The sequence below is a fragment of the Calidris pugnax genome, unplaced genomic scaffold, assembly GCF_001431845.1.
Source record: "Calidris pugnax isolate Ruff unplaced genomic scaffold, ASM143184v1 scaffold24, whole genome shotgun sequence".
Lineage (NCBI taxonomy): Eukaryota > Metazoa > Chordata > Aves > Charadriiformes > Scolopacidae > Calidris > Calidris pugnax.
In genome coordinates, this window is record NW_015090922.1 from 29,605,053 (window position 1) to 29,629,100 (window position 24,048).

Genomic DNA, 24,048 nt, shown 5'->3' on the forward strand with positions numbered 1-24,048 from the left:
CTCAGTTATTAACCGTAACAGAAGGGTGAGGCACCATATGGTGTGACAACATGATAGAAATCAATAATACAATTTATGTGGAAAAAAGTCCCCAAATTGTTAGGGCTTTTAAGTGACAGTACCTTTCATGCTACTTTACTAGCTCTCTAACATTTCTTGTTCCCAAGCACCTGAACTCCCCTCCAGACTTCCCCTGTGTTGCTTCATGGCTTTTCATACTATAAGCTTCTTTTTCAGGTGTCATACAATTAAGTAGAGTTCATTATGTCCTGCAGAAAAGGCGGCGACAGGTGGGCTCCCTCACCGATCCACCTTTCTCTTGTGCCTTTGCCCCGCCAGCTCAAAGGCATACTGTTAATCTTCTCTGTTGGAAATACAAACGGCAAAACTACTGTGGCTGCAGAATCCTGATGGCCTCCCAGCTGCCCAGAGATTACAGATGGATTTGCTGGGCTGCTGCTGATTCTCACCCTGCTCTGCTTTCATCTGATACAGCAACTTGATTTCATCTTGATAACAGGCAGTGAAACACATCTCCAAATCCTCCTCTGATTCTCTTTTACCCTGCAACATTCAACAGCAAGTGAAGCAAAGAGGATTTTTGAGAGGAACGTCAGTGAAAATCTAATCTGTGTGAATGTAACCACTTATTGTTTATTTGTAAAAACCCAGCACAGAAATCAGGATCTCACTACACAAGCTGCTGTACCCTGCCTCAGAGCAAAAGGATGACCCCACCCTCAGAGCATATACAACTTAATAAGTTTCTCTTTTTCCTCCTGTACTGGGTCCAGCTGGGATGGAGTTAAGTTTCTTCATAGCAGCCCATATGGTGCTGTGTTTTGGACTTTGTGACTAAACCAGTGTTGATAACACACCAGTGTTTTGGGTATTGCTGAGTAATGCCTGCACAGCATCCAGGTTTTCTCTTTTTCCCACTCTGCCCCCGCAGTGAGTAGGTTGCAGGTGTGCAAGAAACTGGGAGGCGACACAATCAGGACAGCTGAGACAGATTGACCAAAGGGATGTCCCATACCACATGATGCCATACTCAGCAAAAAAAGCTTGGGAGGGAAGAGGAGGAAGTGGGTTCTGGCATTTGTCTTCCCAATCAACCAGTACGTGTGCTGAGGTCCTGCTTTCTGGGAAGTGGCTGGACACCTGCCTGCTGATGGGAAGTAGTGAATCATTTCCTCATTTTTCTTTGCTTGCACATGCAGGTTTGCTTCACCTGTATTAAACTGTCTTTATCTCAACCCAGGAGGTTTCTGTCTTTTGCTCTTCTGTTTCTCCCCCCGACCCTGTTGGTGGGGGGACTGAGGGAGTAACTAGTTGGGTGCTTTGCTGGTGGCCAGGGTCAACCCAGCATACCTCCTGCATTGTTTTGTGCTGTGTGCCCAGAATTTGTCTGCAGTAAAATTCGGCAATGGCAAACCAGCAAACTGCTATTGACTCCACAGATTCCAGCTGAAACCATGAGGATGTACCAAAGACAGAGAAAAAGGTGCTCTGACCTTGGAGAAAACCTCAGCACCACTGAAACAGAGCCAGCGTGGAAGGCAGGAACTTGTGGCCTGTGATTTGGGCAGCTGTTTTCCTACTCTTTATTTTGTTACGTAACTCTACTGTAGACATTTCCCCAATTGTAAAAAAAGAGGAAAAACACCTCTTCCATCCTGCAGGCACTGTGAGGAAAAACTCTGTTACCTCAGTAACGGAAGACACAGCTACATGTGACTGTTGAGTGAATGTACTTCTGAGACAGGGCAAGAATAAAGGTGCTCATCTGTCTTGGACATGATCTAAACAGAAAATGCCACTTAGGACATATTATGCATGGGCAGTACACAGTTACAAAATCCGTGCAGTTTTGTTTACTATCAAGGCAGCAGGAATTTCGCTGCATAGTATGTAAAAAAACTTCAGTCAGGAGTTCAGCTAGGAACACCTCTTCACTGAAAAGTCAGAAACAAAACGATGGTTGAGGTCACTGAGGCCTCTGCCCTTCCATGGCCAAGGAAGTCTCCAAAGAGCCCTGCTTCAGTCTGGGAGGCACCGAGCAGCACAAGTCTGTCTGTGCTGAGTCTTCAACCAGCAGTTGGTGAAGGTAGCCTCACCCTTCTTCACCCCGTGTTTCGCTGCTGCACCAGCTCCTGTCTCACCCACAGCAACAACCGCATTCACCCTGCAGTGAAACAACAGCTTTTATCAGCCTGACTCTGGCTGTGGGAGGTTAACGAGAGCGGGTGTAGCCATCTCAATGGTCACTAGCTTTGGGGTTTGAAGTTATGGCGAGGTGGATCCCTCTCCAGTCATGTGCCTGAAACCCTCAGGAGCTCTAAACCTGGCAGTGGGTAATAAACCAGGTAACGCTCATCTGCTGAACACCTTGCCTTCCCTGGCATCCTCAGTCCCAAACTGTGGCTCCCTAGAGGTATAAGCAGAGTCAGGCCTTCGTGCAAAAGAACCTTGGGGCGATGTGGGCAATGAGGACACCGAGCGAGGGGCCACCTGTGCCAGGCAGGAGGAGAGGCCCTGAGGAAAGGAGGGCTGAGCTGTTTCTCCCAGAGCACGAGGCTGGCTCACATCACACACCAGTCTCTGCTGAGAGCGACGCAGGCCTAGGGGAAACCATGGATCAAAGCCTTCATCTGGAACGTTCAGATAGTCAGGCTCAAGTAGTTAATATTGAGGGAGCTGGAGGGTCTCGGATGCAGCTCAGGAGACAGCAGACGCACAGGGGCTCTCACTGGCACCCGCAGCCCCCTGCCACAATGGCTGCCTCGGCCTGTACGCGCTGGGCCTGCGGAGCTGGGCCCCTCCGTGCGGCCTGCGGGGACGGAGCCGGAGTGCCCCGACCCTGGCGGGAGACGGGGGAGCCGCAGGGGAGCGGCTGTCACCCGGCGGGCGCGGGCAGAACAGCTGCGGGCGGTTTAACAGCCCCGGCCCGGGGGGAACCGGGAAAGCGGGGTGAGCTCCGCCGGGACGCGCCGCCTGCGCTGCCGGCCTCGGCCTGAGGGAGGGAAGGGAAGGGAGGGCAAGGCCCGCCTTTCCCCATCGCCCAGCAACGGCCCGCCGACGCCAGCCGGCCCTTTTCCCGACCCCGCCGGCGGCCCCCGCCGCTCCCCGCGTCCGCCTTGGGCCGGAGCAGGCGGCGGGGCCTGCAGCCGTCGGGGCGGAGAGCAGGGCAGGCCCGCGGCGGGGCCCAGGTAGGAGGTGAGGCCGGGGGGCTCAGCCGGGCCCCCGCCCCAGCACGACCAGCCACCAGGGCTTTGAATACTCCTGCAGATAGGAGGGCGACCAGCACCGGTGCAGCCTCGCAGCCCAGCGCCCCCCCGGCCGCAGGAGTGGCCGCAGGAAGGCGTGTGTGGCCTGGGGCAGGCGGGGTGGGGTGAACCTGGATGCTGGATGGTGCACCGGGCAGAACCCAGCACCTGAAGAAATAATCAAAATGGTTATTTCCGGAATTAAATTGCAAGATGGGCAGCTTCCAGACCCATGTTATGATCTGTGACCCTGAGACGATAGGGAGGACCACCGGTTGGTCTGCCGAGTTTAATTACATGGAGACATTTTGCATTAATTTGGCAAACACACACTTTTAATGCCTCAACCATTAAGGCTTATATTTCCTCTCATAGGTGTAAAACCCGGCAACCAGAACGAGTGAAGCAGCCATGGCCAGCACCAAGCCCCAGCTGAGGTGAGAGCTGCCCTGGGGACACCGGCGTGGGGTTTCCACCACAGCCTCTGCACAGCCACAAGGTCACAGACAGAAGGATCCTGCTCTTCTCGGGGAAGGTCTCCTCTTCTGGGTGCCACTCAGCAGCAGAGGTAGGTAGGTGTTGAACTCAGGACAGCTGTAGCAGATTCTGCATTATGGAAGAACACCTGCAAACACGTGGGCGGGTTTCCAAGTTATTAAGGAATGGGCTTGAACACAGAGGCCTCTGGGGTTGCAGGCTAATGAGGAGGTGGGTGTTTATCCGGGCACTCATTTATACAGAGTCAAGTGAGTGAAATTTATGTTCGTTCATTTAGACCAATGCCTTATTGTAGAGTTACTGTTTCATAATTGCACCTGAAGAGCTTCTGCCTGTATGTGATATAACCTCCTTAAAAGCAGGTAGGTGTTCTTCATTAGTTAAAATGTTTTATTTTCTTTACACTTAATTACCAGGGAATTTGAAGCTGACATTTGTTATATCTAGGCTTGGTGAGCCAATTTCCTGTAAACTACTCCCTCAGTACCTGCAGTATGAAAGGTTTTTCATTAATACAAGCTGACATGAACAAACCGCCAAAGAAGGCTTAGTTGTTCAGACGTTACTAACACCTTAATTTATGATTACCTAGTGGGGACCGTGATGCACAGGCTTCAGGTACAACTTAGCATGGCTTCTTTCAATTACTTTTTTTTTTCTAAATTAATAGTCTTTGCCCAAGGATCTGAACCAGCTACTATAAAACTTTTTTAGCCTTGTGTTTTTGTGGGGTTTTAAAATTTATTTTATTTTAGCATGTGACAAAGTGCTGCTTAGTAAGGAGATAGCAAAGAGAGCTCCCAGGAAAGAAAGTGGAAGCAAAGATAACATTTCCTGGGATGACCAGGTTAGGTTTGTGTGGAAGCTCAGCAGCAAGCCTGCAGCTTCCTGGGGTCTGAAAAGAAGCACTGGCTGCAAGAGGCACAGCAAGACTACTCTCCTCTTTCTGGTATTTCTTATAAGTCCTATTGTATCGTGACTGCACTTCGGTAGTTACCATGTTTCTCTGCTGTTCCCTACAAACCCTCACCCCCGAGAAGAGCTCTCACTAAGGAGAATTCAGCTTCAGGCTGGATGGGATGGGGGGACTAGATTGAGGGAATCTCTGATCTCTGAGGGAATTCAGAGAAATAATCCCAGTGCAGTTTAGATCTTGCTCCCTTTGAACCCTGTCTTAAGCCTGAAATGGAAGGAAACTGCAAGTCTGACTGCAAAGCATCAATAAATATATTAATACCCATTACTATTGGAAAATAAAATTACATATTACTTTGGAATATAGAGTCACAATCTCAGCCCACTAATGAGGCCTAAAGTCCCTTTCCAATAGGAGGCACATTCCTCACATCCTGGACCAAAGCTTTGAATCCCTTCATTTCTAAGCAGTAATTCCCTCACTACAAGATATAAGATGGTCCAGGGCTGTTTTTAACCTACAGACTACATGCCTGTGGTAAAGTAGCCATATACTTCTAACACCACTGCCCTGCTCCCAGCCTCCCCGAAATACCTCCTGGACCCTTCTCTAAAAGCCTCTTGCCACCAGGCCCCTGTTGAGACTCTCCTGGCTTTGCTCTCCGCGTTGTAACATATTTGGTGCAGGCTCCACAACGCTGCTTGTGGAAGAGCTCTGTGACTGCTCTGTGGTTACCCTTCAGAGCCTGTTGGCAGCAGCCAAGATGTAGGTACATCATACAAGAGTCACCAAATGTCAGAGTGGAAAGAGAAACATTCATCCTGCAAGACTTTTTGAATTATCACATTCAAATAAAATAATGAGAATGTTAAACTGTTTTGGGACTTGTACAACTTCTGAATTATGTTAATTTGCATTTTGATAATGGTAAAGCATTTCATTTCACATTTGGGTGTTTAGTTTTAAAACTAAATTAGCATTTAAAAAATAGTCTTTCTGAACCATTGTCTTTTAAAGAAATGCAAATAAGATATTCTGACAATTCCAAAACAATAAAATTCAAATGAAATTAAAAACTGGCAAAAGATTACTTTTGTTCTCTGGAGAAAAGCTTTCAATTCCTATAATTTTAATTTTTCCACAGAAAAGCATCCCTGGCCAACTCAGCTGCACATTGCATTGAGTACTTCCAGGTGTGACATGTTCCCTTGGTTTCTGTAGCTCTTTGGAAGGCAGAAGATCCTCTCTCTAGAGTCTAAAACTCAGCTGGAAAAGAAAGAGCAAGGATGTCACTCTGTTAATAGGATGTGAAGGAATCTTGTCTGATGTTATGTCCTGCCCTCTTTATATTTCTTTTGTTTGCTTCTTTCTCAGGGGAGGGGGAGGTTGGTATGTTAATGCTGTGTCAGAATGGTCCTCAGCACAAACACTCTTCTCTCGTCAAAGACACTCTCTGTTCCAAACACAGAGTCTAATCCTTAGGGAGCAGCTCTGCAGGGTTTCAGGAAATTAAAACTGAGAGAAACAGCAACACTCTAAAATCTACAGGTCCATGGGACTTTTTGCCTGCTATGCCACCAGCCAGTAGGAGAGGTGTTTTAGTTTGTCTTGTATATATTGAACTAGCCGGGGAGGGAAGAGCACACTTCATCAACTGTTTATGTGAGAATTGCTATGCCCAAAATAACTCAAAATGTGTTTCTTACCCATAAAAATAGACAGGGACTTCCACTATAGATTGTGAGAAATGGTATTTCATTCAGAATCTACACACATTTCCATGGAACGTTATTTTCTTGAGGGGAAAGTGATGGGACAAGAATGTGCCCCGCTCATCAGGAACTGCAGAGAACTTCACTGGAAGAGTAGCAGAAGGTTACCAGTGAGTTAAATCAGTCTATGTCAGAGGAGGAAAAGAGCATTGGCATCAATAAGTGTTTTCCTACTGTCTACCATGAGTTTTGCATCAGGTTTTATAATCTTAACCAAAAGAGCTTGCTCAGAGCAGGGCAACTTGCTGAGTTAGCAGAGTGTCTCAGTAACACAGCAGTGCAAAGTAAGTCTTACTAGGCAAAGGTATGGCCGTTAGGCTGAAGGCAGTTGTGAAAAACAAAAAGTCTTAAGTATCCAAGAAATACAAAATCTTTGGGACAACTACTGCTGTAGTAAACCACCTCAAAGAAAAAGTGAAAACATGTGGAGACATACAACTTTGCAGCAATTGATGCTTTGTGCTGCCTTAACAGCCATCTGGAATCAATGCTTTTTTATATATCTTTCAGCTTAAACACAGCCTTTGACTTCTTAGTTGAGGACGGTAGAAACACACAGGGGTGACAGGCTTTGAGAGTGTGTTCAGAGTAATAGGCGTTAAGAATACAGTGAAGGTGGTGACTGCTGGCACAATCTATGACATTAATTTCATTGTTTCCTTCCTGGCAATTCTGTTTTCTTTCAGCCCCTAAGATGGAGGTGATGGCAGATGACTATGATACAAGAGATACCTTGAGGCCTTTGGTGTTCCGTCTCCATGAGAATGTCCCTGAAATAGTGCGTGAGGTTTTGCTGGAACGCGGCTGGACTGAATTTGACAAAGAGGAGCAAGATGAGGCGGACTGGAACCTGTACTGGCGGAACTCACCTTTCCGCATGACGGACCACCACAGCATTAAACCATGGCAGAGACTCAACCACTACCCAGAAGCTGTCCGGATCACCAGAAAAGACTATTTGGCAAGGCATCTGAAACGTATGAAAGGAGCATATGGGTCAGCTCTGTATGAATTTAGTCCAGTGGCATTCATCATGCCCAATGACTATGTCAAATTTATAGCAGAATACAGCAAGGAGAAACAGTCAGTAGGCAGAAGACCCAGCTACTGGATTTGCAAGCCTGTGGATCTCTCCCGTGGAAGGGGCATACTCATTTTCCAAGACATTAAAGACTTAGTATATGACTGTGCAGTCATTGTGCAGAAGTACATTAGCAACCCATTGCTCATTTCAGGGTATAAACTGGATCTGCGCCTGTATGTGTGTGTCACCAGCTTCTGCCCCCTCACCATTTACACTTATGAAGAAGGACTGGTGAGGTTTGCCACTGAAAAGTTTGACCTTGGTTCTCTGGACAACATCTGTGCCCACCTAACAAACACCAGCATCAACAAATGCGGAGCTTCCTATGAAAAATATAAAGAAGGGATTGGCTGTGGCTGCAAGTGGACGTTCAGCAAATTTCGTTCCTACCTTCGAATATTTGGGATTGATGACATGCTCCTTTGGCAGAAGATCAATAACATAGTGATTCTCACCCTGCTTGCTGTAACCCCCTTACCAGTGGCTTCCAATTGCTTTGAGCTCTTTGGCTTTGACATCCTGATTGATGACAAATTCAAGCCGTGGCTTCTAGAAGTCAACTACAATCCGGGCTTGTGTTTAGACTGTTCCATTGATGACACTGTGAAAAGAAAACTTCTTCATGATATTGTTGAACTGCTGAACTACAAACAGATTGACACTTTGAGGAGGACCCAAGTGGCCGGGACAAAGGCTGGCAGGAGGCGGGTGCCCTGGAGCACAGCTGGTGAGGGTGCTGCCGGGGAGGCTCCTGGCTTACTCACTCACCGAAAAGTGGCTAAATGTCCTTCTGCTTCTTCTGTACAACCTGCCCTGCAGGCTGCAAGGGAGTCAATTTGTAAGGTGGCTGCCCGGACCAAGAAAAGTGCCAGAGTGCATCCAAGAAAAACACTGACTTCCCAGCTGCGGGAAAGGATGAACATGCCGAAAATACCCTCCCAAGCAGAAGCTGAAGCTAAAAACAAACGACTTCCAGGAGCTGGGCATTCTCCACGCAAGTCTGCCCAACTCAGCCACCGGTTACCTACACCCGACTTCTGCAACTACAAATTAACCCCACGCCCCTATTTCCTCTCTGATAAAGACCAGAGGCCTATCCCCCGGGTAGGAGATTTTGTCCTTATTTTTCCTTTCAATGAAGCTGCACTTCAAGCTTCCAGGGATGGGACAGATGTAAAGAGCATCATAAAGGAAATTAAAAAACTAGTGAGCAAACAGTTACCATCAAAAGAGCAGAACACAAAGAAAAGAGTAGGCTGTTTAACTTCTGTGTAATTTCATGATGTTAGGCTGTATAGACATATCATAAATGACAACTTTAACTTGAAAGAGGTAGATATACACTGAAATTGTATTAGAAAGAGAGATAATTCAAACAATACACAATTTAAAATTTGTAATTTAGCAATTACCATGAGATATTATTTTTTTAAAATTGAAGTACTCACTAATTTTTTTAACTAATTCGTGCAACATTAATGTAATCCCAGAATAAAAGTATATGGACATATCATAAATGACAACTTTAACTTGGAAGAGGTAGATGTACACTAAAATTGTATTAGAAAGATAACTCAAACGATACACAATTTAAAAATTGTAACTTAGCAATTACCATGAGATATTATTCTTTTAAAATTGAAGTACTCACTAATTTTTTTAACTAATTTGTGCAACATTAATGTAATCCCAGAATAAAATCCTCAGAAATGCCAGTCTTTGTTTGTTATTTTTCTCAGCGATTTTTGCTTCCTTTCTTTTCCTAAGGGGGATTTATGACTTGAAATACCAGGGAGCATTCGACGTGCACTTAGTTTACAAAGGTGCAGGTAATATGAATGATGGAAAACCATGATGTTTTTGAAGAATCCGGAGAGCTTCATGATGTTCATTTCCAGAAATTAATTTTGCGTTGTATGAAATACTGTTCATTTTATGACCAGTAGGATTCTGTAAAAATTCTTATGGAAAGTAATTTTTTAAAAACCTCTATACTAGCCCTCAACTGAAGCATTTGAGATGGTAGTCAAAATATCACCCTTCCCTTGTACATCTCTGCTGCCCCCAGCTGTTAGAATGGAAGAAACTTTGTTCAGAAGTACCAGCGTATTCTAAATTGGAATCAAAATTATGGCCAAATACAGGCTGCAGCACGCTTCTGCTAATGGCAGAAACCTGTGCAAAGATGAGAAGTGGGGTTTCCCAACTGCGTTCCATCTCCCTGAAGGATTCCTAAGATTTTGTTCTTTAGAACAAAAACCTAGTAAAGTAGGTATGCGTATTGCTACTGTTCAAATATGTATGCAGTCACACTTTTTGTACAGCTCTGCTGCCCCCAGCTGTTAGAATAGAAGAAACTTTGTTCAGAAGTCACAGCATATTCTAAATTTGAATCAAAATTATGGCTAAATACAGGCTGCAGCACGCTTCTGCGAATGGCAGAAAACATGTGGAAAGATGAGAAGCGGGGTTGCCTAACTGCGTTGCATCTCCCTGAAGGATTCCTAAGATTTTGTTCTTTAGAACAAAAACCTAGTAAAGTAGGTATGCGTATTGCTACTGTTCAAATATGTATGCAGTCACACTTAAATTGGATTATTTGTGTTTCTACAACAATGAACTGCTTCTGGTTAACTAATGCAAGTGGAAGGTAGAGGAGATAAGGTGTGAGAATCAGCCTCAGAAAAATAACGTGGCATGTGTCAGAACTGGTCTGTGAAGGACTCCCAGCTATACCATACCTGACACGGCTTGTCATTTATGTAGGTGTTTCTCTGTCTCCTTTTCAAATCAAATTTGTGCCCCTTATTTCAAGAATCCTCTTGCTATTACACTATAAAATATTACTTCAAAAACATGTCTGGGTAAAAATGGTGACTACACACTGGTTGACATAATCCCCTTGCTATTACAAAATATTACTTCAAAAACATGTCTTGGTAAAAATGGTGACTACACACTGGTTGACAAGAGTACTGTGACATCCTCAGTAGTCTCACCCTTTGACTTCACAGGTGGAAGTTTTGCCCTTGATTTGCCAGAAAGTAGAGCCAGGCCCATGCTGACGTGCCATCACAATCTCCCCGTGAGCAGGAGCTGCAAGGCACACCCGTGCACTGGAAGGTGAATGCCTGCACCAGCAAGGTGTTTGCACACACATGTGTCTGCGTGCACACAGTTTTACAGACCGACTTGTGCATCACCCCCACGTGTTACATCTGTGCAGGATCACAGGCCTAATTGTTCCAGAACCAGAATGCCTCCTGCAAGAAGAGAGTGCTTAACGAAGCCAGGAGCAAGCAGTCTACAAAATTGTTCCTTATTTAATTTACAATTAGAAGGGATTAATATACGCAGGTCGTCTCCCCCTGAGCAGGAGCTGCAAGGCACACGCATGCACTGGAAGGTGAATGCCTGCACCAGCAAGGTGTTTGCACACACATGTGTCTGCGTGCACACAGTTTTACAGACCGACTTGTGCATCACCCCCACGTGTTACATCTGTGCAGGATCACAGGCCTAATTGTTCCAGAACCAGAATGCTTCCTGCAAGAAGAGAGTGCTCTCCTGCAAGAAGAGAGTTGCCAGGAGCAAGCAGCCTACAAAATTGTTCCTTATTTAATATACAATTAGAAGGGATTAATATACGCAGGTCATTGAATGGCAAACAGTGATTTAGGGCTACAAGCTGCAAACAAAGCCTGTTTTCTGTATTACTATAGAAACAGAGAGACCGTCAGCATATTAACTGGAGAACAGGGACCTTTTGTTAAAAGGAATTCCTGGGAATAAAAACAGTGGTCCTTTACAAAACTTTACTCTCACGTCTACTGAAAACAGTTTCCCAGTCAAACTGAACACATTAATCACATTCACTTTTTTGCTTAATTGAGAAAAAAACCCAACAATATAGGTTTGTTTTCATCAGCATAAGGCAGCACTGAACTGAAATTCTCAGTAAAACACATGGAAAACAGTGATCACTTGCATTTCCTTTAATTAGAGTCCTTTTACAAAACACATAAAATACATTAAACATTTCAGTAGTGAAAAGCACAGGTTTAGAAATTGTTCCTTTTTTATACAGGAGTAAAGGAAAACCAAGGCAACCTTATTATCACACCAGCTGACATCAAACTGCATATATTTTCAGGGTATCATAATTAAATTCATAAAGTGCAGCCTGTGTATGATCGATATTAGCAACGCTTCTTGCTCCGTTCAATCTGTTTCTTCCAAGGATGCTCTGTAATTTGAATGGTGATTTGTCAACAGTCTGACCCGCTAGAAACTGAAGAGAAGAAAGAGCAGTTTCATAATCTTGCAATTTTTTTGCACTTAGGTGTAAGAAAAGGCTAAAGCAGCATGCTATGAAAGTGTGTTTGTTGCTACAGGAATTTGAAGGGCATGAGGAGATAATTGGTCTTCTCAGTCAATGGGCAGGTGATGAGCTGAGCTCTGCGGGGGAAATGCTTCAGTGCTCTGGAAAAATTCGAGACAGATGATGGACAGGCCGTCTATGGGGAAGGCAGTTGAAAGCAGCATCTGATAAATGATTAATCCCCCTAGGTATCGAGTGCAATCCAAAGAGCCTTGAAGCTGGAGAGATTCACTGACCAGAAATATTTTTCTACTACTGGAAGAATAAAGGCAGTAGCGGGAGACGTTAATTCGAAAACAAAGCAACACAGAGGAGATCTGAGGAAAGACTGACGGAGGAAAAAGAAAGGGCTGTTTCTTCCAGAATAATGACCAGGGTGGAATAAACATTACATTTTGCCTTCAAATGAACAAGACAGAGCTCTTAGATTATGATCATATAATTATTGAATAATTTATGTTGGAAGAGACATACAGAGGTGTGACTGTTGACTGAGCTCCTGCTCAGGTTTTGGTCTAATGTACAGCTCATGATATGGCCAGGGATCTTCTGCTCTAAAGAACCCAACTGAACTGAAAACATTATTCACTTCACATTTTTTGTGATGGTTAACCAAAAAAAATAAAGTAACAAACCATAGATTTATTTTAGTCAGCGTAAGACAGCACTGAACTGAAATTCAAAAAAGCTTTTAGAGCTGAGGTTCTTATGCCACGCTCCTTAATTGTAGTCCCTTTTGTAACTAACTAGCAGAAAATCAAGGGAAAGTATGATCAGCATCATGAAAAAAACACTTTGATGAGAAGTACTATGGGCATTTATTTTAATGTTAGGTATACAAAGAGGGCATTGGCTGCATTTCCTTCAAGTCTCACTCAAGAGACATTTCATTCAGGTGAGGTTATTCCAAACTGAGCGCCAGCCACCAAACCAAAGGAAATTTCAGCCCTAATCCACCCGCTCATTTTCACGTGGGTTAAATCTTCCCCATAGTTTTGACATGCCAGGAAAATGGGTTGAGCTACTTACATACAGTGCAGCCCTTTGAGGGAAGAAATCACTTCTTGTCTAGGATGATATTACCCTCCTCATCTTTGATTCGGACCCGTCCAGTGGAGTACTTGGTTTCTTGTCTGCCGTTGCAGTACACGGTTTTTACAGTGCCATCTGGGTACTCCCGCCTCTTGAACTGCGCGGTGTGGACCTCCTTTTGGCCATTACTGAACACCACTGTTTTATCTCCATTCCTGAAAGAAATTGCCATGAACGAAGCGATGAGAAGGCACTATCTGTTATTAGCCTGTCTCACTGCGCTGTCTAACGTGACACAATGAAAGTGGAAAACAATGTCAAGTGACAACTTTCTCAGATTATAGTTCACCTTAGAATTTACATGGGGTGGCATCAGAGATCTGATCTCACAATTAGATTTCGATACAAAGGTCCTTCAGTACATAGTGTAATACTTAATGGATGGTGGGATCTGCATTTTACATGTCTTCTTCATGCAGGGATCTCAAGGCATTTTGCAAGCAGGAGATCTATTTTACAGCAGGATCCTCCCTAAGCCAAGAACAGGCATGTTGTAAGAAAGTCCTGTTGTTATTTTTCCTCATTTTACACGGAGGAACAGAAAGATAATACATGAAGTGTCTTGCCCAAGATCAGAAAGGGAGCAAAAAAGCTAGGAAGAGAGCTCAGGAGTCCTCATCCTGAGTCCTTCAGTACCCACATTGATAACACAGAGAACTGGTGATCTCCCAGCAACTCTGGCCAGTGTAAAGTTACACAGAACTAAACGAGGAATATTTCACAGAATCACAGAATCGTAGTGGTTGGAAGGGACCTCAGAGATCATTGAGTCCAACCAACAAAAAACACAAACCACCACCCACCACCTAAACACACAACAACAACCACCAAACCAAAAACCATCACCCACCCACACAGCACCCCACCACAAACCAGTAATCTTGGGCACTAGAGCATGCCCTGAAGAACCATGTCTACACGTTTCTTAAATACCTCCAGGGATGGTGACTCCACCACCTCCCTGGGCAGCCCATTCCAATGCTGGATAACCCTTTCAGTAAAAAGATAATACATGAAGTGTCTTGCCCAAGATCAGAAAGGGAGCAAAAAAGCTAGGAAGAGAGCTCAGGAGTCCTCATCCTGAGTCCTTCAGTACCCACATTGATAACACAGAGAACTGGTGATCTCCCAGCAACTCTGGCCAGTGTAAAGTTACACAGAACTAAACGAGGAATATTTCACAGAATCACAGAATCGTAGTGGTTGGAAGGGACCTCAGAGATCATTGAGTCCAACCAACAAAAAACACAAACCACCACCCACCACCTAAACACACAACAACAACCACCAAACCAAAAACCATCACCCACCCACACAGCACCCCACCACAAACCAGTAATCTTGGGCACTAGAGCATGCCCTGAAGAACCATGTCTACACGTTTCTTAAATACCTCCAGGGATGGTGACTCCACCACCTCCCTGGGCAGCCCATTCCAATGCTGGATAACCCTTTCATAGTCACTTTGCCAGTAATAAATGGTCATCTATCATCCAATGTGGAAGTGAACACTTTTCAGTCCCTCATTGTAGCAAAACCCTCATTATCTTTCAAATCCTTTCTCCTTTCATCTGGAAATTTCCCAGCCATGCAGAATCCAACCACAGTTTTAAATGTCAGTGTCACTGTTCCTGTGCCCAATGCCTGGTTCTTGTCATTTACACGAGACTTACTTTTCTACTTTTACTACAGTACCATCTGGAAAAAAAGTTTCCTTGAATCCATCACTATAGAGGCATTTCACTGTGTGATCTGGGAACACAATTTCTTGTGTGCCATCAGGATAATGTTTTTCTGTGGAAAAGAAAATGTAAAGAGTCTGTCTAGTATTCTTGAATGTTGCTTTACACGGAGCTAGATCAGATCTTTTTTGGATGTTGTAGGGAGGACGGAAATGATATGCAGCATACTGCTAAAGAAATTAAAGAATTAAATAATCAGATAAAATCAGAAGAGATGCATTTACAGCCCATTGTTATCCTTGCTTTGTAGGAGAAAACTGAGCAGTAAAGTGATGGAACATACTGGAAGTCAAATGCAAAGACAATGCAAAATGAGAAGAAAAAACCTAATCTGCTGGAGTTAGAATCAGATGACACTTTAGTAATAGAAACTTTGCTGCACATATAGTTCACATTTATGAGCTCTTGCATACCTATCTGATTATTAGGGAACTGCAGCACCTCCAGGCCATCTGGATAAGCCGTGTGGGTTGTCTGTGCATCTGCATAATAATAAATCTGGAAGGAGAGTGAATTGTTTGCAGCATGTTCACCATATTTGCATAAGCAGATTCAACCATAACAATATGCTTAAAAATAAGCCATCTAAAAAAAATAATTTCAAGGTCATTTTCTGTATTTGCCATCCATGTAAGTAGCTGTGTTTGTATTTCTGTTCCTTCCTCTCATTCACCTCCCTCCTTATGGCTGTGTCTAGATGTTGCTACTTTCATTTCTGTAGCAAACCAGACAACAATGCATGCATAGAAGTCGTCTTCCCATCTCTTTGCTTTGGCTCCCATCCATGCACTATTAATTGAAAATAGTCCCACTGCTGCCAAGGGCTCACTTATTTCCAGTCTAGCTCACATTATTATTAACTATTTATATTTACATAATGCCAAGAGGGAAGTACCCCCTGTGGTACCTACCCTACAAATGTATAAAAGCCAGTCCTTGCTTCAGATGGCTGCCCCTGCACTTTGCCTTCTTTCAGTCTCCTTTAATCTGCTTGGCCAACGACCCATTTGTTCCTTTGACTGTTACCTTCATCTCTTTCCACTTCCGTCCTTGTAGATGAAGCAGTTTCACCACACAGGGTTATTAAACTAACACCCTTATCAATTTATCCCAGAATTGAGAGATCAAGTTAAATAATAAGACCTTGTTAGAAAATCACTTAATCATTTAATTTTCCTTAAAGAAAAAAAAAAGTTACACACCACTCTCTGATCTGGCATGATCTTCTTTACATCTCCGTTGAAGAAGCTAATTGTAGTCATCCTTTTATCAGCACTGATCTCTTTTTTAGTACCATTCCGGAAAGTAATGATTCGACGTCCATCAGTAAGCACCTCTTCTACCTTCAAACACATAGAGCAACTAATGTTAATGAAGTTAAAGGAAATGAGTAACATTGCATTGCTTTCCAATTAAATTGGAGCTTGAAGTAAGTCATGGTATGCCTTTTTATTTCAAAAGCTGTCTCTGCAGCACAGAGACATTATTTTTGCCTCATTTGTGTGTAAAAAAGACCTAAAGTAATTTTCTTTTCACAACATGAACTCACTTCAGCACTCAGCCCGAGTTCTCACCACACCACCTTGTGTTTCTCTTAAGCAAGGTAAGGGACACATGTTTCCCTGTGGCAATAGGAAAGCCACTCAGGTTTTTCCTTGACCAACTTCAGTGAGTTACTGCCTGTTCTAATTTCACATGTGCAGGTACATATTCCACACAAGTCACTCGAGAGACCTCGGTCTGGATTGTGTGGACCAAAATGATTGAACTTGGTGTATTAACACAGACTGCTGACATATGTTAACAACCATTCTACTCAAGTAACGTAAGGCTGTATGGACATTCAGTACTACAGAATTAAACGTGGCTGCATGCAGAGAATCAGCAAAATTGCTGAAGACTTTTTAACAACAGGAGGCAATAATGTCATCTGTGTGCTCTTCTGCAAACGATACATGGGTCAAAGAAGACTTCATACCTAGCATAGCCTTTGGTTAATCAATTTTCCTGGAATTACTAGGCAGCTGGTTCTGTTCAGCATATATCAGATCCCATAATACAGTTCATTTGGTAAAGTCCAAGGAAGAGAACAACCAGAGGGTACACTATAGCTTTGCCATATGGCTCCGATTTTATCAGTATCTTCACAAAAACAGAACACCTCCCAAACGAAACAAAACAAGGAATAAATATGCTTGGGGGAAGAGAAATGTGGTATTTCCCCAAACAGGCATTGTAATGATTACTGAGGGCAAGATTTTAGTTTTTTAGAAATTATTTTACTTAAAAATTACTAGTTAGTAAGGGAACAATGTTCTTTTATCTACTGCTGACAAAGGCATTGCTACAAGAAGTTCCACATAGTTTAAATGAGAGTTAATATGTCTTTCTAAAGGCATCAATCCCCATTTTGACCTCTGTCTAGTTGCAGAAAGACATCCAGCCCATCACTCAATTTTATGAATAAAATCCAGCGGTAAAAATGTCACTGAACATTTTTCCACAATTATTTTTATTTTGAGAATCAAAACAGCAGGTACTGTATCTTCTACTTCTACAAGAGGGAATTGTGATTGGTAGAAGCTTTCACAGAGCCCATCTCAACATTAGCTGATGATACCAATGCATAGACTCATCTACAGAATCAGCCTCTCAAGATCATTCCTGAGGTGCTGTGCAGGAAAGGTGACATGGCCACTCAGGAACAAAGTATCCAGTTTGGTGGCAAGGACTGCAGGAACACAGTGGGAAGCCAGCAAGAACTGCCTGCTCATCCCCACCTGGAAGACAGGGATTTCCACAAAAGGGGCAAAACCAGGTGCCACGCTGAGCCATGTACCTCAGGACAAGGGGCAGCTGGAAGCAGTCTCGAGATGGAGCTGGGGAATGGCTGGGGATTTTGGCAGGTGACTTGAACGAACTGGATAGGCTGCTTTGGTTGCTTGATTTCCAGCCCATCAGCTATACTTATCTTCTGCCATTCATGGTGTGAACTTTAGACTTCAACTTTCCTTTAAGGAGCAGACACTTACTTAATTAGAGACATTAATTATCTCTGGCTACTTGAAGCAGTGATTCCCATCTATACTGCAGTCCTGTTGGTGATCACTTCGAGTATTTTTGCATCCAGTTTTAACTCACCTTTCCGTCCTGATACTCTATTTTTTCCTGCACCTCTTCCTCACTTTTTCTTCTTTCTTGATGTGACACTGATTTTCTAGATAATATTGATTTTGGAGGCTGTATTACGAAAACATCACAGTGTTATATATATTTTAAACATATTTTCATTAGTTTTAATAAACTGTGCAAAAAGCATATTTACTTTCACACACACGGAGAAAAGCTGCCCTTCTTTCTAGTATTGCCTTGCATTTGTAAGGAATTTTAGTCTTCTAGTCATAACTAGAAAGCTTGCACATTAACTCCAATTAATTTCACTTTGCAAAGCAAAAGATGGCATAGATAAAGTCCAAAAATGAGGGGAGGAGAGTGCATTCTGGCAAAACTACACTGTCAGAAATGGAGAGAATAAACACAAGAACAAAGAACAGAACTATCTCTGAATATTGGGTTACTGATTTGCACCTGTATTAGATAGATCACTCTTCCAAAACCAATTACATGGTTCTTAGCAGTAGGTAATGCTATGTAACTAAGGGCTATTCAGGATGTTACACATCCAATTTACCATTACAATGAGTGTTCTTTGCACTGTCTGGCAGCATAAAGGAGCCTTAACTGACACCTGGCACATAGCATCCTGAACAGTTACTAATCAATGTTAATTACAGTTTGAAGATGTGATGCATTTTGAATTATGGGATCCAAAGGAAAAAGGAATACTGATTCCCACAGGGCAATGATATGCTCCAGTAAAAAACTGTAAATAATGTGTGTAAATTGCCAGTTCTAACCCTAATGCTCTTTGTCCATTGCGTAGCATAGGAAACGGGAATGGAACATTTCCTTTCTCTTGGTATGTTTTATTTCAGTTCACAAATAGAAGGAAAACAGTTAATAATCGTCTAAGAGCCAGAACCAGAAGTTGCTCAAACCTTTGCTTCAGCATCCAGAAAAGCAGAACTGTCTGTAGGTACTTTGTTGTCATATGGAGTTAGGCCACTTCTACTGCGTGTGGTCACAAAAGCCACTTTATTCTGAGATTTATTCAGCAATTTTTCTGTCTTTTTAAGATTAAGAACCTCTTCTTCCTGAGTGAAAATTAAAATGTTAACTAACAACATAAGTCTATGAATGTCCAACAGTTGTGCAGGAATATCTTGATAAAGAAATCTACTATATTATTTGTAAGCCACTGCAATATTGTTTTAAAGAGTATACTTATCGTGAGTAGAGGCAAGAAAATAAAGCCAAGAGAATATTGATCACAGACTCACTGAATTATTTTACAGAGTTACATGGTAAAATACCTCTGTTTCTTCATTGTTACTGCAGAGTACAAAGCTGCAAGTGTTGTTGCTGTGGTTATGCGAGAGGGAGGTGTCTTCTGAGCTATCTGAGATGGGCAAAGTCTTGCCTGTGAGAAAAAGCAAAGTAAAAGGAGTCATTGAAAGCATATGAAGATCGCTGAATCACATGCTTGCATACCTATCTCAGAAGGTTTTTTAAAGATACCAGCTCAAAGATTCTTGTACCACATTGCTTCTTTTACTGATAGTGTTTTCTAATAGCTTGCCCATCCTCCTGAAGGTACTTTGTCCTGGACCAGAGAAGTGCAGAGCACACCTGTTATCCACCTTCTGGGCTTCCATGACAAGGAACTCAATTAATAAATTGCAGGCAACAGCACAATCTATTCTCTTTCTCTTGTAAAATACAAATTTTATAGTTCTTCTAAGAATCATAGGAGAGTTTTAGTGACAACATATTCCCTCTGAGCCAAGAGCTGAGGACCAGTGCCTCCAAGTCATTTGGAGACCACTCCAAGCAGGCAGGAAGATCCCACAAGTCTTACCTTTTACATAGCAAGATGAGTTAGGCTCCTTAAAACCACGCAGATGTGAGACAGCTACAGGTGATTTTCTATTTTCAGTTCTTCTCCCAGTAGGAGAGGGTTGACGTACAACCTGAAGCAAAATGGAGATGCCCTGACATACAGTCATGCTTCACTGTAACAGAAGCTATTACTGACATGGCCAGAGTACACTTCCCCTTCCCAGGAGTTTAGCTGCCTGTGCACACAACCAGCTCGCTCATATGGTTGCAGGTGCCTAATCTTGGTTCAGACTGTTGTGAAGACTGAGATGCAGGTGAAAGAGCTGGAAGAAGTCAGAAATAGAGCCCTCCTCCTCTCCCGGCCCCCCCTTCTACCCCCCGCCCCTTTTCTTGGGAGCTGCATTTCAGCTGTGGCTCTTGCGCTTGGTCCTTGTTGGGCTGCATTGCAGCCAAACCCTCGTCTGACCGTGCACCTCATTGATCCAAACTCCAGCCCTCATCCATGGGCTAACTTCCTGATGTAACCCCAGACCCACCTCATCTCTACAGGCTTTGACAATTGGGATAGTGGCCTGACCCTGACTCCCATCCCCAGCATGGGGGGAATTGGGCTGGGGCGGTGGGATGGGTCCTGCCCCCACCAGACCCCCTGGGCAGTCCCAGGCCCCCAGGGAGCCACTGGCTTGTGTGATGCCACCATGCTTGGTACATGTGATCGCCCTGAACTTTTTCTGAGGACTGAGGGAGCAGGTTTCAAAGCATTGCCCAAAGCTCGATCCTGCAAGTGCCTGAACAGCTCAATGTATGAACAGTCTTTAAGATAATTTATGGCAAAAACACTGCAGTACCAGGGAAAGAAGACTGAGCAGCAGCTATGTGGGGATCATGATCTGAACAGTACTGTAAAAAGAAAATAAACGGAGTCTAAATAGACCTTGCTACTGACTTACTTTTTCTGGTTCAAAAGGTGTCAGTCTTCCTTGGTGAGGTGTTCTCCTGCCAGTTGGTGTTGTGCTTCCAAAGGAGCAGCTGGACGGTTTCTTTTCGTGATGTTCCTTTGTCACCGATCGCAAAGAATCAGCACTTTGCACAGAAGTTTTTATTGCCTAAAAGGTTTGAATACATTTGAGTTAAGATGATATAAACATCTTCAAATAGCATTTAAAATCCTGCAACAGGTGCATTATTAACATTATAAACATTAAAAAAGCCCATGGAAATGGTACCAGGTACTCTGATTTTGAAATGTCTCACACACTGGAGAGTAGCTACTTGGGAAGGTGAGTGTAAGCAGCCCATGGAAAGAATGTATTTGCCATCAGCTTCATTTGCCCAAGTCCATGAGCTATTGCTCAAGGGACATGGGACGAGCAAATCACAAACATGAGAAGACTGCACGATTCCTTCTCCAACAACAGTCACTATGGCAAATTCTTCATAGCTGTAAAATCTTCTCCATTTGATCAATGAAATTTTAGGGATCTATTGTTGTTGTGGATAGTAATCTCTTATTACATTAATAAATTACATTACAATTTAATGGATGTGCTTCAAAGGAAGGAGCCAAGATACCCTATTGCAACACCAGAAAACTGTAGAATTTTAAAAGGTTTTCACACAAGGATGCCAAAAGGTACAGCATTTAACAGAATTCATTGTTAAAAGATATGATTTCTATTTTAAATTTGGAGATGTTTTCTGCAGACAGATTCCATGAATAAGCCTGAGTTCTCCAAATATAATAATGATTTCAAATACAAGTGAGTAGGCAAACTGTGAAAATATGCCTGATGCTTCAGCTCAAGACAAGTGGTATAGTACTAAAGACCTTTAAAACTATTTTTTATGAGGTGATATTATCTCATATTGCAGACTAATAGAAGAAAAGAGCTCCTAAGCCATGATTTTATTGCTAAAGATCTTAAGACTGAAACTACCAAGTAGTTTAAGAGAACTTGAAAAGCCATTGGGGCAGTTTCCCAGCAGCTCAAGCCAATCTTAGCTCAGCTTGCTGGAGTCCCACTCCTCTTCCTTTGTCACCAGCCACATGTTTCCAGCCCCTCCTTTGTGTGGCACCAGCAACCACAGAGGGAGATTGACCTGGCTCAGCAAGCAGAATCGGGTGAAAATGAACTGTTTTTTCCTGTGTGGTTAATTGTGAGCCAGCTCACCATCATCAGAAAGTGCAGACAAGGCCACAGCAGCTCAAACATTCATCAGGTTCAGCCAGACACTAACATGTAACAGCATTTTTTTTGTGATGAATTATAGAAAGAATGTTACAATTAAAGCTTTTAAAGAACTGTCAACATAAGACTTGTAAATAGAAAATACCTTTAGAGTTTTAACACAGAGCTACCTAGAAAGAAGATTTTAGTAAAGCTCATGAGCTTTCAAAAGCCTCATGAGCTATCTAAAAGCTGCCTTTGAAAAGGATGCTCAGAAGTCAACACTTACTGATGCAATGCAATGGGTGGTGCTTTAGCCAAGGGACAGAGACCTGCATGGGCCTTACAATTATGGTGAGAAGAGGCATATGCTCATTCTTTCTAACTTTAAGATCTAATGAACTCATGAAGTAGGATGTATTGGACTGCAAAAGTGAAGCAGCAAGCTGAAGGCAGAGAGAAAGAACAGATATTTCCATGATCATGGTGACTTTTTTTCTCTATGCATCTAAAGAACAACCAATTCAGTTGAGGAAGCCTCCACGCAGAACAGTGTTAGTAAAGGTACTCCAAGTTGCTACATACACCATTGTAAAAGCTGCTGATTTCATTTTTTATGCCTCACATAGGTTACACATTTTTAAATTATACACTAACATACTGATTTTTAAAGCAATAATGTCAGAGGAATCAAGGCAGGCTTAGTGAATGATGCGTGGTCTCTGTTTTCATACAGATGGATGTCATTCTAAGAGACATTTCATAAATCATAGCAATCACTCTAACCCAGGCAACCACTACAATTTAGCTCTACAGTTTTTAAGAGACCCAAGTACTTAGTACTTGTGTTAATCATACATGATGAGGTTCTTGATAAAGATTCTCTCAATTCCGTCACTTTCATAAACAAAGTAATCAAATTATCTCAAAAAATCTTTTTACTTTCTTCATTGGAAACACGTAGATTGCCAGCAAATGCAGACCCTTGATACAAAGAGGTTGTAGGGTCAGAGGAAGAAACTGCCTCCCAACATGCATAAAGTAGATCAGTTGTTTCCCATCTTCACTGAAAACAGAATAAAAATTAATCAGCTGATTAGCTGGTGACAACAAAAGAGTTACCAAGTAAAACTCTGTAACTAAAAGAACAGGTAAGCAGCAGAAGATGCCAGCTCATTTTGGATCTTTCTCATGGGAGCTAGCAAAGCACAGATTAAATAACCATCAGTGACACTGATTCTGCTTTTGGCAAAAGGAGGGACCTCTTGAGGTTCCTCCAGTCCTGTAGATCTATGTTCTTAGGCAGGCAGTGGAGAGCAGGAGGATGTGGTGTTGCTCAGGGCCCACCTAGACCAGAGAAACTTTTAAAATATTATGTTCTCCTTGATCCTCATGCTCAACAATAATCCTTTATATTTTCTAATGAGCTTTTTCCTCCCAGATGTTAACATCTACAGCTCTTCATCATTCTGATACAAATGAAATTGTCCTGGAAACCTCTCATTTGTCAATTCCCATAAATAAATATCTCTTATAACCTTCAAATATCGCAGTTCGTGTCATGTAGAATTTCCATTCCCACTAACAGATCAAAAAGCTGAGACAAAGCAACAAATACTCATGGATAAAGCAGTGAAAATTCAAATGCTACAAAAGTCTGTCTACATATTCCTAGAACTCATATTTCCTTGATTCAGAGTTAGTAAATGGTCAGGAAGAATATTCATAGACATATTCATCTATCCATAGTTGCAAGTCTGAAAGGAAACTGGCAACTCATTCCTGCCAAATGTATAGTGTGATGCATTCAGAAATCAGCTTGTTTGGAGAGAATTCATATTAATAAATATTAATAATTAATAAATATTAATAATTTTGGCCGACCTGTATATCTTTCAAGCCATATTCTGAAGGAATTGCTAATGATATGCAATGAAAATGATAATTTATCTTGTCTCACTAAAACAAGCTTGAAGTGGCCGCTTCCTCACCAACTAGGTCATGCTACAGTACAAACAGAAACCATCATTAATAAAAGCAGTATAGGCAACCACAATATGTCTTTTTCAGAGATGCAGAACATCTCTCAGATATGGGTAGGCTTTTTTTGTAAAATCACGTATTCCAAAAATCTCTGGCTTTAACCTGTACTGATCATTATTCAGACTTG

The 24,048-nt window shown here is 42.7% G+C and overlaps 2 protein-coding genes across 5 annotated transcripts in view; one reads left to right on the forward strand and one right to left on the reverse strand.

Moving 5' to 3' along the window:
* The first annotated feature begins 1,988 nt into the window (after nt 1-1,988).
* TTLL2 (tubulin tyrosine ligase like 2) lies at nt 1,989-9,221 on the forward strand. 4 transcript variants are annotated; one of them, XM_014950587.1, is made up of 4 exons: nt 1,989-2,107; nt 3,642-3,834; nt 7,139-8,827; nt 9,035-9,221. In XM_014950587.1, exon 3 carries the CDS (start codon nt 7,147-7,149, stop codon nt 8,809-8,811), a length of 1,665 nt encoding a protein of 554 aa, XP_014806073.1. In that variant the 5' UTR covers nt 1,989-2,107; nt 3,642-3,834; nt 7,139-7,146; the 3' UTR covers nt 8,812-8,827; nt 9,035-9,221. The 4 variants fall into 4 exon arrangements, with proteins under 4 accessions (XP_014806073.1, XP_014806072.1, XP_014806074.1 ...); XM_014950586.1 differs by lacking the exon at nt 1,989-2,107 and adding an exon at nt 3,116-3,216; XM_014950588.1 differs by lacking the exon at nt 1,989-2,107 and adding an exon at nt 3,116-3,209 and having other exon boundaries at nt 3,642-3,838.
* A 2,362-nt stretch (nt 9,222-11,583) lies between these two features.
* LOC106893017 (centromere protein J-like) overlaps nt 11,584-24,048 on the reverse strand; it is a 29,686-nt gene continuing 17,221 nt past the window's right edge. The window contains 10 exon segments of the mRNA XM_014950602.1: nt 11,584-11,827; nt 12,947-13,164; nt 14,683-14,803; nt 15,165-15,249; nt 15,954-16,094; nt 17,893-17,991; nt 18,804-18,965; nt 19,185-19,291; nt 19,730-19,841; nt 20,661-20,816. Coding sequence (XP_014806088.1) covers nt 12,975-13,164; nt 14,683-14,803; nt 15,165-15,249; nt 15,954-16,094; nt 17,893-17,991; nt 18,804-18,965; nt 19,185-19,291; nt 19,730-19,841; nt 20,661-20,816 — 1,173 coding nt within the window. The 3' untranslated portion in view covers nt 11,584-11,827; nt 12,947-12,974.